Below are 17,582 nucleotides of genomic sequence, written 5' to 3'. Positions count from 1 at the left end.
TTAATTAGCACATTTAATCACTTTGAGTAATCACACTGTGTGACAGTTGCTGCACAGTAATGTGCATTTATCCCAAAGAAATCCACCCAGAAACAACGACAATAATAATCCACCCAGAAATATAATTTGTAGCATAACCAAATATCAAGAGATTCACTGATATTAACTCATGTTTAGGTTATTTCAAAAAGGACAGATACATCGCTCCAGTCTCAGGCTCTCAGTTTTGACACACCTTGTATTTATTAGCTGTTGTTTCCTGATGACAAAACTGAAGGCTTGAGGCTGTAACTGTCTTTTTACTCTTTTAACCATATTTTTTACAATGTGTGTTTTTTTTGTTTTTTTTAAAAAAAAGACAACAACATTTGCCATTGGCTGGTTGTTGGATAAATTCTTGTATAAATGATTAATTGGTGAGAGGTTTAACACAGTGTGACTTACTCCTTAGGTTTCCAAGCAGACTGGGAAAAAAAACACACTTTGTTGAATAGATAAACAGTATGATTTCCAAAGAGAATAGATATAGATTAAGAACACAGTTAAATGTTACCTCAGCATGTGTGCCGAATGTAATTATTGGTGATATTAGCGCTAAACTAAAATAAACACATCACCACAAACTACACTGTCAGGAACATTAATGCATTTTTTTTTTCTTTTATCAGAGGTCATCATCATTTAAATGTCACACTTCACTGTTACACAGTGGTGTTATGGTGACTGAAGAAATGGACACATCATAAGTAGCAAGGCTGCATACATGTGCACCCAGCCTCCTCCACACCGCTGTGCTACAACACTGAAAGACTTTGTCCCCCCTGTAGGCACATTCAAGTGTCTGAGCATATTAACAGATTGCAAAGGATCACTTCCTAATAAGCACAGTAAATTATTTCATTGTATTTTGGCATAAACAGCAAAAAATATCAGCATGTGGCTGCAGGCTTATAAGCATATGGAGGGCGTCCTCTGGTGGCATATTTATGTTGTTGTTGTTATATTGATCATTGCTTACGTATTTGCCCATTGCAAACAAACTGGAAGACATTAAATATGTATCCACATAAATTAAGAATATGTTCACCCTCCAGTCAAATAGCTAATTAGATGTTTTTGCTCCAAACACTAAAAGCTTCATCCAAAATTGGCATAGCCACCAAAAGTCTCTTTTATATTTATCTAATCATCTATTTGCCTCCATTTCATGTCTTACGGTACTAATAAACATGAATGCATCTCAATAAGCACAGAAATCCTCACATTAATGCATCTGCTTTTACCATATAAAACTTCAGCTAACATACCACATATGTAAATAATCTAATGTACGTGCATGACATAATGTATTCCTGTCTCATCAGAAGGGCTTTTCGGGACCATCCTCACATGAAACAACCAACATGACCTACATAATCAGTCACGTGTATACATTATCAAGGCTTAATTGTACATACTGTATGTTCAATATGCAGATATTATTATTATTATTACTATTATTATTATTATTACTATCAAATTGCACAGAAACAACAAATGCTGACCGAGAGTAGAAGGGTTTTAGTCACAGTACACAGATCTATATTTAACGCCTCAGAAAGCATGTGTTTGTATGTATTTTCCTCTCTTTTTAGAATGATGCACTGCAGTTATTTAGGACCACTGTCAGGTTTGCTTTCACTGACACCCACATTCATTTCTGAAGGACCAGGTTTGAGATACATAACTTCTACTTGATGAAACACAGAGAGCACAGTACCTTCTTTCGATGAAAAAGAATATATATATATATATATATAGAAATATAAATACATCAGCTCCTTGTATTTGCTTAATTTTTATTGCAGGAAATTTCTACAAAAAGGTAGTTATTCTTTGGATGTCCAAAGCACAATTTTTTACAATTATTATTTCCTATTGCGTTTCACTTGCCTAAATTCTGTATGCAATACAAAGTCTAGCACTGACGAGACACTAGCTGAGACTATCAAGATATCTCCTCGGTTATGATGGGGTATGATTGCACTACTATCATTTATATGTCTGCTTTATGATGCAATAAATGCACTAAACGTTATGCTGTACCCACCTCCAAAACTGAATAAGTTGTCTGGTCTAATGATGATGTCAACATTTCACGTGGTTTCTGACAAGTCGACAAGATAAATGATATCCAACAGCGTCTGATGATGATGTGTACAGGGTGCATCTTTTGTCAATAGCACATTTGAGAGAGGGGGTGAATAAAACACAACATTTAAGTAACATTTCAGTGTGAGGCGTCTTTGTTTCTCCTCAGTGATTCACAATATCACCAACAGAGGGCAGAGGTGGCACGTTGTGTTCTGGCGATACCATGCTATGGAACAAACCAATAAACCACAAATATCATTCACTGACATTTTTTGTCTATTTAAAGGGTCCGTTCACCCAAATTACTTTTAAATTATTTAACAATTACATTTTTTTATCAGGGCAGGTTTGAGATTTCTGTCATCTCAGGCTTCAACTGAGAACAGTTCGGCTTGACTGGCCTCTGCAGAGCCCTGGCTTCAACCCCGTCCAACTCTGTTGGGATGAACTGCAACGCCAAACTGTGAGCCAGGCCTTATCGCCCAACATCTTACTCAAGGTCTTGTGGCTGAACGGGAGCAAGTCTCTGCAGCCAGGTTCCAAAATCTCGTGGAAATCCTTCCCAAAGGAGTGGAGGCTGCTAAGCGTATCGATGCCCGTGGACTTGGAATAAGATGTTTGATCGTAACGTGGATGTATGGAGTGTCCACATACTTCTGGCCACATCAAAGCTGGGGCATTGTGTTGGCATATTTTTATGTAATAAGAAGAGGTCAGAGATGTCAGAACTCAGTCCTAACTTTAGTCCTCGCATGCCTTTTTAACAATGAAAATAAACCTGTTCAAATCATAACTGCACTTACACGCCACTCATTCACATTCAGGTTGTGCTATTTCCCACAGAGAGCCACATTATTACCACCTTTATCTGGACATGATCGGTCACCATTTGTCCTGTGCTTGTAATGTCACATTTATTCAACTGGTAGCCTTACATCGCACTCAGGCGCACTCACAAAAAAAGTGTAAATTGCGGCTTCATGTGTAAGCCTAGTATATCACACATGAAAATCATGCTAGAAATCCTGGGTTACAACACCATCTGCTGATGAGTTTGTAGCAGGAAAATAAGGAAGCCTCCCTGTTCACATTTCTCACCATCTGAGAATCCTTTAAGATAGTGACTCAGCTTTTGTCTGTTTTCGTGAGAGCGTATGTGGACTGCTGTCAATCTCACATAATGATTATCATCTAACATTATGTCACCAAAAACATTGAGGTGTGATAGTTTAAGGTGTCAGTGCTGTATCCTTTGTCCCTCTCTCTCGCTTTTTCCTCCTCAGCCTGCTCTATCTATCATGCTCTGCTATCAGCCATATTGGAAGGTGTCACAATATGCCTGATGAGTATTCACAGCCACCTGTCCCTCTCTCTGTCCCATCAGAGGAGCTCTGCAGTGCTCACACAGGCATTCATGTATGCGTTGCAGTTAGTTTCAAAGGGTTAGGGAGAGTTCGTGGTCTGCAACTTTTCTTCTTAAATGTTTCCAGCATGCATCACTATATTGTGGTTTTATTCATCAGTGGCGTAGCACAAAAATCTGGGTTCCTTATACATGAAGACGTAGTGGACCCCTCCCTCTTCAATACCTCCATGTCACACCAGTACAAGTAATTGGTCATGAAGTGTTTAGAATACATTAATGATTAAGAAATGCTGCACAGTCTGATATTACAGCAAATCTCAGCAAATTCTCCTCAATAAACTTTAATACCTGTGATTAACTCTTGGCATGAGACAAAGGTGGAAAGCCGCCTGACTCTGGGCCACACACTGAGAGAGGATTAATGCATTTTTATATTATAAGACACAACTGAATAAGACGTCACTGGAATCATGTTTTGTTTGCTGAATTAGTGGGAATTTGTTATCAAAAAGAGTTTGTTGCAACACAGACTAACTTTGGCGGCCCCTGTGGACAAAAGTGGTAGTGTTTCCTGGGGTGAAGACTATTTTCACCAATGCCTTGTGCCATAGAGATCCTGATGTGGTTAGCATTTGTTTTAGAAGTGAGTGAAAGGAAGGAAGAGTGCAACTTTTTTTCAATAATATTTTTTTGAATAAAATAGACACATTTCAAATCTGTCGTGAAGGGACGGGGCCAGTTCAAGATTGGTTTTGAATCCTTTCAAATCCTGCAATTCTCTCAATCTGTTGAATAACTAACCATGGTTGACTATCAATGTTCATTTAGCTTTTTTTCACCTCAATTCAATGCTTTTCTTTTCTCCTGCATCAGCCATGATCACAGAAACTAGCATCATAAATGAAATCCTCCTGCTTCCTTTCAACTGACTAACACACAGCTCACTGTAAACAGAAGCTCTTCAGGTCGTGTCGTAAATAGAGCCATCTGATTTGATTGGAATAGGACCGGGAGCAGGCATTTTGAATAATAAGATATAAATAACCAATCTTCTTGCTGACGGTCTCTTTGCTGATGAAAATTCTATAGAGGCATCAGTATTAAAGTGAGTATGTTTAATAACCTGTTAAAAACTCCTTGTAGATGCTTTAAAGGCAAATTACCATAAAAGGATCTGAAATTGAAGGCAATGTTGCACCATTTATCAGCATGCTAACTATCAAATTATTAACTAGCTTAACTAGCCAATATTAAACAGTTGTGTTAAATCAATTTTCTATTGAAAGATACAAATGCTTTTAATTTCATAACTGAGTTTGGAGACAATCTATTTCTGTTTGGAAATTCAAAAAACGTTAGTTTTACCAGATTAAATTTAGCCAAACATCAAGTTGGATTGGAACAAATATCCCCTTTTCTGCACCACTGATAATGAGCTGCAATATATCAAAATATTTGTTTGCAAGATTGGTGTAAAATCACAAGAGATATTATGAATAAAGACAGAAAGTACACTTGGACAAATGTTTATAAATGAAACGCTGTCAGCTTTGCAAAACATTTCCTCCACTTCATGCAGACACAACCCCCACAATAAGAGCTGTGTGTGACGACAACAAGACACACTGGGCTGTAAAACACACGCCAGCATGGGGGATGAATGATACGGCTGTTTGTGAACAAAGACAAATTGCTTTGACCCACTGGGGCAAAAACTGCTCGGCCTCTGATTGGCAACAGTAAGTAAATTAAACGGTGTGCTGCCAAACTCAGGGGAAGGCAGCTAATTGACTTTTATCTTTTAATTCTCCTTTTCCTAACAATGAGATACTGTTTCCATACAGTGATAACCTTCAGGGTGTGAAAGTCAGTGTCTGTGTGTCTCCAGGGGTTTGACCAGCATAAGTGTGAGGAAAGACCTCTGACTTGACCCGGTGAGCAGCCGATGGCTGGTCACCTATCAGGGGGTATTAAACTCATCACCACACCGACACAGTCCAGACTGCCCCCCAATCAGCAAGCACTCACTGAAAGATTATTTAAACCGTATCTGTCTGTTTTAGAAGGTTGTCAGAGCACCTGTATTCATTTTAAAAAAATGTAGGTGGTGGCTATTTTGTCTCATTTTCTCTCTGTTGCCCCCCACAAACTCCCACACTGCTAAACCAGGAGTCAGGAAATTTCAGTCCAGTGGTGGAAGATGGAGAAAAAGAGGAAGCTGTGCTGTTTAGAGTATATTGACTTGGCTCTGTAATGCAGATTAAAGTTGACTAATTTGCCTGCTGTGGATTGGTGTATCAGTCCCATTGTCCTAAACCACTGGTATGCTATTGATCCAGCCAGTCAAGTCAATCTAATCAATCAATTTGCGGCAGGCCAAGTGACAGGACCCACAGGTGACAAAACAGACGGCTGCAGTGACTGACTGCTGGAGAGAGAGAGAGCTCACTCATAACAATGAATTTGTTTAGTTTGTGGGTAACATAACGATTCTTTCCTCTTACATTGTAATCTTACACAGTATTTTGACCAAATGTAATAAAAAAAAGTGATCATAACACAACTGCTCTATCATCCGTGACAAAAGAACTTGTTTTTGCTCTGAGGTAACATCAGTGAGAGCAGTACATGGATGTTAGAAAGGCTGTGGAGCGGTGGGCTCCTATTGGCTGCTGCTCGCCTGTATAAAGAGCCGCAGTGGCAAATTCAATCAGATCAACTGCGAACATCCTCCGAGAGTCAGACGCAGGGACGCGCGATCACACTGGGACGATTTCAGGGCTGTACTGCTGCTTGTTTTTGATATTTTCTGCAACAACAAAAAAAAGAACAACAACAAAAAAAACGCTGGCCCACCATTAACACCATGAAGGAGAGGAGAAATACGCAGCCGCTGGTGGTGAGATGTAAACTGGTTCTTGTGGGAGACGTTCAATGCGGAAAAACGGCGATGTTGCAAGTCTTGGCGAAGGACTGTTATCCAGAGGTATGCTGTGATGTGGCTCATGTTGTTTTAGAATAATTAACCACACATGTACAGATGCAAGTAATGCTGTCTTGTGTTTAGTTGATAATCAGAGTTTTAAGGTGTCTTAAAATGACTGAATGTGGCTGAAATAAATCGGTGCGTCTGTTGCAGTCAGTCACAGTTTTCATGCGCATTTTGGTCAAATCTTGTCCTCGTGGTTTATCTTGTAAGCACAGACCGTGATGCTTAGCTTTTTTTTTTTTTTTAATGTCAATGATCAGTAGGATCATGCATTGCCTACGCATTTATGTTTGTTTTATATTATATTGGCCTGTGCTGAATATTTCCTGCAGCTGCAGTGATTCATGTGATTGATCGATCCGAAATACCTCCAGATTGAGGAAAACGTATTATTAGGCTTATTATTTACCTGATCCCTCAGAGCGTGTTTTCGTGTTGTACTAATTAGCCAGATAAATTCCATAACCTGTAGCTGACTGACTGACACCTCCACACTAATGGCACCGTGTTGCTAATTGCTCCTCAGACCTACGTGCCCACGGTATTTGAAAACTACACAGCCTGTCTGGAGCTGGAGGAGCAGCGAGTGGAGCTCAGTCTGTGGGACACTTCAGGTAACTGATCACCTTTCCTCTGTCTGTCTGGCCCATCATGGCCCGCCACCCTGCCTGCAGCACTGAAGGACTCTGGGATTATTAGGCAATGCGCCTTGAATGTAATGAGCGCCTTTCTCAGTTTAAAGGAGATCTGCCCCTTTGAATTTCCTCCCAGATCTTCCTCTCTTTGGAGCAAGAAGTGTAATTGTCATGATCCAATCCGTCTCGGAATAGCAGGAGACGTAAGAATGAAGTGATGTTTTATTACTTTAAGGCTGAGGGCAGCCCTGGTTGTCTTTGTTTCGTTGCTGCAAGGGCACGTGAAATGTGCACTTGTTGAAGTGAAGAATCTCACTCGTCTTTCAAATCTGTAATTCACAGCTGATTAAATTTCCTCATATATTACAGGAGGACTGACAGATCTACGAGTGCGTGTCAGTGCCTAATATGTCTCTCTGAAAACTAGGCAGTAAAACAGAGATTATTCCGCTTCACTTGTTGTTATTGCTGACTTTGAGCATCATATGTTCATTTACACTAAGCGTGAAAAAGAGGGTCAATGTGTCAGTGTGGATCTCCCCGGGGATCTGCAGTTTAGAGTGTTGACCTGGATACTGTGAGCACGGGTCTGCGGCACCTGTTTGATTCCCCTCGTGCTCACTGCACAATGGTTTCTCTCAGCAGCCCACATCCCTCTCTCCATCCACACTCGTGCTGGATGTATCCGCAGCCTCACTGGGTCACCCTGGCTGAGCAAGTTGGCTCCCGTGTCTGCGTGTTGGTGCATACGTGCGCCCGTGTACAACAAATCCTTTATGTAACAGACCCACTTGTACGAGATGATGCAGTATTTACTGTGCTCTGGCATTTTTTTTCCCCACTCGTTTTCCGAAAGCGACAACGGGGGAAAAAAGAGAGTGTAATTCCCTCCCCAGACCAAATCCTGCGTTTTAATCCTAGACTGTGGACCTTTGGTCTGGCCAGCAGGAGTGGGCCTGGTGCCTGGGGATGATGGGCACACAGAGAGACATCCTGTTGAGCAGGAAGGTTTTCTGGAGCAGACAGACAGGAGGCAGCTCAGAAACTCTGGTGACCTGCATTCGCCTCCATATGCTACTCCGGGTCACCCACTCGAACAGCATGATGCAAGGGATTAAGAGTCTGAATGGGACCACTGGGCCGCCCCGTCTGACTGACCCGAAGTTTGAAACACCTTTCTTTCTTTCTTTCTTTTACCCCTTCTATTCGCTATTGTTGTGCTTCCTCATTGGCCGTGAACAATCCAAAATTGCACGACTTAGTTTCCGGCTAATTTGCATCACAAGGAACAATGAACATACTCAATAACAAACACATACCACGCAATGCAGTACAATACACAATACAGCACAACATATATGATACACATGCCTTACAGACAGCTGTGAATTAACAGATTGAATAGGCCACAAAAGGCAGCACAAAAAGATATTCATGATGATGTGAATATGTTTATTTAAAACAGGCTTTAGGGTTGATTTAAAGATTTTCACTCTCTTGTTCCACTAAGAGTTGATCCCATATCAAACCCTCCTCCCCATCATGTATCTCATGTAAAGTGATGGACGACAGGTACAGGGGCTATTTGTTGGTCACACCAGGCAGTTCCTTCTCTTTTCTGTAATTTGCTCTAATTGCGTGGGGTTGTGCTGCTGCAGCGCCACCGCACTTAGAGGGTCTCCTCATTATCCCAACTCCCCTTCATTGATTGGACTGACCTCATCTCTGGGTCCACATGGCAGGCAGCGTCTTCCCTCAGCCCCAGCATGGATTTACAGACCAAAATCAATCCTCAGGTTTTAATCAGCCTGGTCCGATCGGACATGCAGGGGTGGGTTGGGGGGGTGGGAGAAACTGGGGAAGGCGAACACAATCTAGTGGCTGTAACTCATGTATAGTGAATAATGGATCTCATTATGCTGTTAGTGAGTTATTCTAGGTTGAATGGTTTTGCTGATAAAGCCTTAGTTTTAGAGGATACTGTATATATAATAATTTTTTTATGATTAATGGATAAGATTGATTTCTAATGAACCCAATATCCATTTTGTACATAGATTAATTAGAATTAACTTTACAGAATTGTTTTACACATTTTCTGATTAATCAATTAATTGTTTGATTATTAAAATGTCTGAGAATGAGTAAATTTGTCTGTACTTTCCACAGTCCACAAGCTTCAATATACAAAGATATTAAACAGAGAAAAGTAAGAAATACCCTCAATTGGGAAGCCTGAACCACCCAGTGTGTTGGGTGGTTCCATTATAAATGACTTAGATGATTAACTGATCATTTAAATGATTGTGAAGTTTTTGTTGATTGACTAGTTGACTAGTTTAGTTTTTGATTAGAATTAAGGATAATTCATTAAAACGCATGACTTGATTGATATTAGCGTTAACCCTTTAACTGCTCTAACTTTTTTTTTTTTATTATTACCTCTACTATGACTTTGTGAACAATTACTGGCAAGATACACTTTTAATTCAGGGCACGTCAAGGCTTTATTTTAAATTTTTTAAAGAGTCTGTTGTTTGACTCAACTTCAAAATTCAGAGTGTGATCAGCTTTGACAGTGTCAAGTTACAAAGTAAAGCTTGTTAACAGCTCAGACGTGGTGATGCTCAGGAACAAAGAGACGTCCTTTCTCTCCCTGCAGGGGGCTTCAGCTCTGATTCTGACTGGCTTTAGCATGTGAAACTAGGGAACAACTGTCTGACGCAATGTAGTGTGTTTTTTGGCCTGGATGTGAAGTCCATAGTTATCAGCTGCAGCAGCAGCAGCAGTAGCAGCACAGCTCCCAGCCGGCCGAGTGTGGGTGGAGGGGCAGGGCTGCTCTCATCCCCAAATCTGTGAGTCATCCCATCGCTGGATCATTAATCTGTCTGACCCCTGCATTCTCACTGTAGGAGAGGAGTGTGCTAATGATGAAAATGGGCTCTGTCACTCAGTTGATTTAGCATACATGCACAAAAATACCCTCACACTCTCACTCATGCACACACAGAAAATCAGGTCCTCCCCTCCCCCACCTGTACGCTCCAGCACAGGGCCCGCCGTCTCGGCCTGTGAAGTCTACTTCTGCTCTGGCCCAATTTCCACCTCGACTCTTAGCTCTGGGCACCGCACCATCAAGACGGATGGAGCTGAGCTCAGCCGCAGGAATTTGGTTATGCTCTTTTCTTTTCCTTCCATTCCCCAGTTAGTCAGCCTCACTCTCCATGTTTCATGCCTCAGAAACTCTCCATCTGTTGTAGAGGCATGCTGTTGAGAACAAGGAAGAAAGGGAACATTTGGAGCATGCTTGGGCTCTGCATGCGTATTGATCTGTCCGTCCAAGTCATTCTTTGGGTTGTTGCAGCAGAGAGAACGAGGGAAGAGAGGGAAAGAGACAGAGACTGGTGCTCTGTGATATCAGACTGCAGGGGGTGAAGGATTAATGACATAGGAGGGCTCTTTGTGATCTGCCTCAGTAGGCTACACTCCTGCTTTCCCTCCTCTTCCTCCTGGCTTTTTCTTGCTACAATAGAAAGAGCTATTTCTTCCAGGATTAGAAACTGGGTCCTGGAGTGTCGGGAGAGTGCTGCCAAGGCTGCTCCCCTTGCCCAAACAATATGCTGTGGAGCTTCAAATACTAATATTTACATTACACATTCATGTCATTTTAAAAAACGTATTCCCTTTTAAGATTGAATGAATATGCCAAGTTAATCACGCATTGTTTGTCCAGAACGAAAGACAAAATCGATTTCTGTGGAAAAAAAAAACATTTTGACATCACCTCCGTCTCCCTTCCTCCTCCCTAACTAATTTGTCAGTTTTAATTGCAAAGGCTCTTGGACCCCCTGTGCAGCTTTCTATTGATTGCTGCATTTAGATCTGTGGCCATTTAATGCAGAATCACACCCAGTTTCCCAGCTGTGTGATAATCCCTTGTGGGAGATTGAGAAGATTTATAGAGAGCCCTGCCTCTGACCCTCCTATGAGATACCTCAGATTCGCAACACACACACACACACACACACACACACACACACACACACACAGACTCATCATCCCAGTGGTGCTAATTGTTCTGATCTTAATGTGTGTCAATTTTCACAGTCAGCAAACGCAAAGTTGTCTCACAGATGAGCGTTGCTTTTCCTCTCCAGCCCTCGGTGTTAGAGGTGTTAGAGCAACAATGTAATTTGCATTCTTAAGGTTTGTCCCCTGTATAAAAATGCACTCATAGTAAATAATTAGCTTTAATCAGATTAATCAGAATGTTTCAGTAAATTTGCTATTTATGGGTAGAACAAACTCATTTTTCTATCCAAAGGCACAGAAACAGAGTTATAATACAACAAGCGTGTCCCTTTGTTCCATTGCCGCGATGTTTACTTTCCTCAGGACATTGAGCCCTGAGGAATTTCATCGCAGCTTGTCATTATTCCACTCACAGCGCCCGGCAGCTGGCAAATTCAGTTTTACCCTTTGATAATGTGGAAAATCATTAAGTATTCATGAAACCGAGCTATATGCACACATCCATGTTGTGTGAGCTTTTTCATATGTTTTCTTCTGATGCATTGTTTTCCACGCTGTAAATCAATTAGGACGGTCGTGTAACATGTAATGAGTGATTACACAGACTGCTTTTGTTATCTGTAGCTATAAGAGGAACACTGAATCCCTTTTGGGCTTCACGCGGAGCCTAAAGTAAACATGATAATCCCATTGAGCAGCCCCTCTACTGTTTCATCTGATCACAGATTGGGTTCACCTCTGGCTGCTGCCAAATTTGAATACTGAGTCTGTGTGCCATTAGGTGTGGTGTTGCCATTGGTGACTGTGTGTGTCTTTGTGTGCGATGGATGTATGGCTGTGGTCCCCAAGTCTGCTGCAGAGCAGAGGAATGTCCCCAAATGTAGGTGGGTGGGCAGTTTGCGGTGTAAAATGATTGATTGGCAGTTAAAGTGAGCCTTTATGGAGAGGTGGGAGGAATGCCTGATGTAGATGGTGGATTCCAAGGCTGTTGCTGTGGTAACAGAGGGACTGGCGGTATTGCACACCGAGCAGAGGATTTTTTGAGGGGGGGTGGGTGGTTTACTTAAGGATTCTGAGCATGAGTGGGAGCGTCTGCCTGCCCCGAGCCCCACCGTTCCACTTGCGTAATCTACTGCAAGAGAAGATCAATGAGGATTTAGTGCTCGATTGTCATCTTCTCTCCCTCTGAAATGCCAGCAGAGGATATAGGAGCAGGGAAAAGAGCAGTTTCAGGGACAGCAAAGTGAGGCTCAGCAGGAGAAGTGATGCCGATTGCACATAATCCCTGCAGCTGTATTTTTTCGCTGTGCCTGTGCAACTCTGCCGCTCAATCACCCTTTTTGCTCCGACCAACAGCCTGTTGTCTCAACTCCTGAAGCAATCTCCACTTAGAAGAGATTAATCATTGGGTCAAATCATCAACTCTTAAACATTTTACCTTTGTTCCTCTGGTAGGAAAAAAAAAAGCCTTGTTGCACTAGAATAGTACGTTTAGTCACCTGCAGGTCTGACCCCAAAGTTTTAAAAATATCAAAAAGCCCTTTTCCAATTGAAGAACAAAAAAACGCTGAGATCTACAAAGTATGGAAACTACAAAGTTTTACCATGAAAATTAGGAAAACATTGAGGATTTCAAAATGGTGGCTTTGCAAAACATTTGTCTCACAAATCAGCAATACTCAGAACTCCACTCCACACACTTTGAGTTCCTGTGGTCAAAAGTTGCATTTAAGTCATTGCACATGGACCTGCTTGAAATCAGAGATGTGTTTTCAAAGTTTGTCTTGTCTTTTATCCACATTAACAATTCTCTTTTTTTCTGCCCTCAAAGGTTCTCCGTACTACGATAATGTGAGGCCCCTGTGCTACAGTGACTCAGATGCAGTCTTGCTGTGTTTTGACATCAGCCGCCCAGACACTGTGGACAGCAGTCTGAAGAAGGTAATGACTTCAGTACTTCACTTTCATAATGCTCCTTGGTATCCCACTGTCATATGCTTAATATCAGCATTGCTACAAATATGGCTTTTTTTTTGTGAAAGTATTCCGATCCACCGAACCGATTGTTCTTCTGTGTCCACAGTGGAAAACTGAGATCCTGGATTTCTGTCCGAGCACACGTATCCTGCTCATTGGCTGTAAGACCGACCTGCGCACAGATGTCTGCACACTGATGGAATTGTCCAATCAGAAACAGACTCCCATCACCTACGAGCAGGTGAGACAAGAAACGCATATTGGGATTAGAATCATTAACAACAGCTATGACATCCACAATTAAATAGTACAGTTATTATCATGAAGTACATGGCTGAAGAAGATAATGAGTCACCTGTTGTCATGTAGAAGAGTCAACGATGGCATGCTCCCTCATTTTTAATTTCACAGCCATTTTATGAGCCTGCAGGGACATTTCTTCCCGAACTCCACACTACACGGTGACCGTGGTGCAAATAGAAAACGATAAAGATGTATTAAAGGATGTTATGAACGGCCCCCTTCATCACTCCTTTTATTGCAGGGTTCTGCTATGGCCAAGCAGCTGGGTGCAGAGGCCTACCTGGAGTGCTCAGCATTCACCTCGGAGAAAAGCATCCACAGTGTGTTCCGCACCGCAGCGATGGCCTGCATCAACAAGCTGCAGCCTCTCCCGAAGACCAGCCCCACCCGCCGCCTCTCCAAAAGACTCCTCCACCTGCCCAGCAAATCAGATTTGCTCTCCTCCACCTTCAAAAAGGAGAAGGCCAAGAGCTGCTCGGTCATGTGAGTGGAGACCTCTTGGGTTACAGTCATCACATGCGACCCCAAGCCCCTGCCTCTTTGGTCTCGGGGAAGGGGGGGTGGGCACGATGGTTTTATCAGGGCTTCCTGCTGAATCTTTCCCTCACCCCCCCAGAAACCAAACACCCCTCAGAAGAGGTGGACACCTCGCTGTCCACTTACTCCTGAACCTTTTAGCGCACATCCATCTTTTTCCACCACTGTTTATCTTACTTTTGAAAAACAATATCAGTCAAGGTTTGATCATCGAGCTACCATTTTTTCACCTGTAAACAGTATGCAACTACAATGGTGTTACATCTGTCTGATTTTACTATCTCTAGGCACATGTTGATTTTGTCCAAATTGGAAATGTGCAACGTGTGACGTTTAATCTTGTGATGTAAATGCCTCTCAGACAATTCAATGGATATTTTTCTAAGTACAAAAATATATCTAGCATGAAACTGTCAGGAATTAGCAAAATCCTGTACATCCCTCTTAGTAAGGTGTGTGAGGTGTGAAATAGCTTGTCGCTGGTGTCCCCATTTAAGCCTGTGAAAGCACAGAGATGTAGAGGAAGTAGTGGGACAGACCACAGTGAGAGCTATTACATAGAGAGCTGTTCTCATTGTCTCAGTGGTGATGAGAGCAGGGATAAGAGCTGTGAGCGCAGGCTGCTGTGCAGACAGCAGTCTAGACTAATTCAACCTGCGTGGATTGTTGATGCATGGTTGTGTAGCTCTGGACAGCGCTGCTCCACAGGCTTTCTGTGGACTAAGTGGAGGAGGCCAAAGAGGCTCTGTGTGTACAAAACGACTGCAGAAATGATGACACACATAAAATAAAAGGATTTTGGTGATGGGACGGATATATTTTAACAGATGAGAAAAGAGGCTTTTGTTGTGACCAGGAGCGCAAACACAAGCAGCCCGATGCCGAGCTGTCGAGTGTTATTTATGAAGCTGTGGCTGGTTATTGATGGCAGTCACATTGTTATGAGGCATATTTAAAAGCATAGGATAATGCCTACCTAAGTCAGGCTGACTGCTAATGGGAAAATCTGGTTTCTAGTTTCAAATATTCTTCGGAAAAGATTTGTAGCATTGCTTTGTTGAGAGTTTTTTCAACACTTCTTAAATGGTATGCAGTTTTGAAAAATGCCTTTCATATCATGTTCCCAGAAGTCATTGAGATTTTTTGACTACTGTAATATGCCTGTGGATTTCTCTCATTTGCAACAATCAAATGTAGCACCCCCAACCTGACTCTTCTCTTCCAAGACGACTCACGTTTTCGTGTCGCACACTCTTCGTAATCTATTGACCTCCAATAAGCAGCACCTACTGTAGGTTACAATGACAACGGAGCAAAAATTGAACCCCTCTGAGCTTAAATCTTTGGCTTCATGGTTACGCGTGTGTGCAGCATTGGTCTCTGTGCTTCTAACCATAAAGCAATAACGATTTAAGTGCTTGTGATGCAAGGTAACCTGTGTGGCAATAAAGATGCAGCTTTGTGATCCCTGTCATGCTATAGCGCTCCATGGACATCCATGTTATAGACTGAAAGCATCTCTGCTGTACAAAGAGGCTGCTAATCTGTGTTTGCCCCTCCTCCTCCTCCGTGTAAGTAGCCACTGGTATATAGAATAACCAATGAAGATGCTGTGCTATTAAATCGATAAGACTATGTGAATAAGAGGGAACAACGGTCTTTGAGTTGGAGACGCCGGACTTTGCTGTCAATTTTGCATCATCATAATAAAAAGTATCAAAGCAGCAGGATCTAAATAAACTGCTTGAGTGAGCTGACAATGCAGTATATGCTTTTAAGATTGGAAATCTACCAGGAAATCTTCAAAACTCTAACAATCATTTTGTAAAAAGGGCTAGTGTGTGAAAAAAAAAAAAAAGAAATAACATAGGACTAAGGAGAACATGTGATCAAAATGCACAGGCTGGCCCTGTCCAAAGAAAGCTATTTTTCCATTATTTGTTTTTTTTTCTTCTTTTTTTTTGGTTGATGTATATTTTGTTATTTGTATTTGTTTTGGTATTTAAAAGCATGATGTGAGTCCCAGTGTTGTTCTGAGGTGATTGTAGTGTCTTTATGGAGATATGGACTGCCCCTGGTAGTCGGAGGAACTTAACGTGGCGATTTGCACAAAGGCTCCCAGTTCATGGTCACACACCAAATTCCTCTGCATTGCCTAGCAACAATTCAGCGCAGGAAACAGAGACTGGCTCTCGGGTTGGTTGTGTGGACAGAGAGGGTTGGCTCACAAGCAGACATCCCAACATCCTTTATCACAGCGTCAGTTATGCATTTATTGCCAGGCTTGTTCGAATAAACACTTCTTGATATTTTTCTTTGGGTTAGGGAGCTGATGCCGGGCCTTCTGAAGACATGATAGATGGGCGGCTCACGGACCATGTCAGTTAATATGCAGCCTTTGTGTTGTAGTCAGTGTGTGGTACAATGGTGCAGTCAAACTCCTAAGCATGTCCTATTGAAGTTGTATGATTGTACATACCTTCTCTTGTTTTATAATCATTGTACGACATTTTCAAGGATGTCACATGAAACTATTGTTGTTGTTGTGAATATTTATTTGGTAGCTATTTTTGCCTTTTTTTGATTGACATGTACATTTGTTTAAAATCTATTTTGTAATTTTTACTTTTTTGTTTTTGTTTTGTTTTTTTGTTTTGTTCTCTTTGTTTTTGCTGTGTTAAATAAAGCTTGCCCTGTCTGGCACCCTTGAATTGTCGTTCTCCTGTCATTTTAAACTTAAATCTTTAACAACTCATTATGGAAATACCTCAGTTCTTCAGGATATTCTTTCATTTCTAACCAGTTTGACAGTTTTGTCATGAATTATCAGAAAAAGAATTCAAACATGTACTCAAGAATCCTAATAAAACAGCGAGTGGTGAGATTAATTATGAATTTTAATTAAGTACCTCAATTTAATTTCTAAATACATTTGTACACAAAAATATATTTAAGTACACCTCCTTTGTAAAACTAGAGTAGTATCGCTTTTATTTAATCTTTTTCCCAGTTTGATTGATTGTTAAATCCAGTTCTCTCTTAGATTGAAGTATTTTACACATCATTATGATATAAAGATTCTGGTTTATAATTTCACTCTTCGCATGGACCTTATCAAAAAGCCTTACACATATTTAAAAAAAACAGTTAAACTAACAGTTAAAATATGAAAATGATGCTCATCTAGTTTAAACCCCGTCTTATACATATTTCTGAAAGTGTTATAATGAAAGTTAACAGATGTCTCTAATAGTGTATCATTTCAATCATCTCTGTAGGAAGTGAGGTGCTTATCTTATCCACTCTATCAGTGCTAATAATTCCTTTAACAGGCCCCGTGTCACTGCATGCATGCAGAGCATGTCTCATTAAGGATAGAGCAGATTTGAATCACGATGGATGGGGGATTACTGTCATTTTCTATTACTCCAACCCTGAGTGAAGATCACAGTCGCTGATGATCAGGGAGTTATTATCACAGACTGAGAAAAGAAAAACATGATGTGTAACTGACAAATGATTAATAGCGCGATAAGGATGATGGATAGGAAGGTTTTGGTGTCCACCTTTGCTTAATGGATCAATAAAACTAATTATGTGCTAATATTGT

The 17,582-nt window shown here is 41.3% G+C and overlaps 1 protein-coding gene across 1 annotated transcript; it reads left to right on the top strand.

Annotated features, from left to right (window-relative positions):
• The first annotated feature begins 6,365 nt into the window (after window positions 1-6,365).
• rnd1b (Rho family GTPase 1b) lies at window positions 6,366-13,922 on the top strand. The gene is made up of 5 exons (XM_070839936.1): window positions 6,366-6,485; window positions 7,015-7,102; window positions 12,987-13,096; window positions 13,239-13,373; window positions 13,677-13,922. Exons 1-5 carry the CDS (start codon window positions 6,366-6,368, stop codon window positions 13,920-13,922), a joined length of 699 nt encoding a protein of 232 aa, XP_070696037.1.
• The last annotated feature ends 3,660 nt before the right edge of the window (window positions 13,923-17,582 follow it).

The sequence above is a fragment of the Pempheris klunzingeri genome, chromosome 11 (assembly GCF_042242105.1).
Source record: "Pempheris klunzingeri isolate RE-2024b chromosome 11, fPemKlu1.hap1, whole genome shotgun sequence".
Taxonomy (NCBI): Eukaryota; Metazoa; Chordata; class Actinopteri; order Acropomatiformes; family Pempheridae; genus Pempheris; species Pempheris klunzingeri.
The sequence above is the reverse complement of the archived record's forward strand: the minus strand, read 5'-3'. Positions and strand labels throughout refer to the sequence as shown.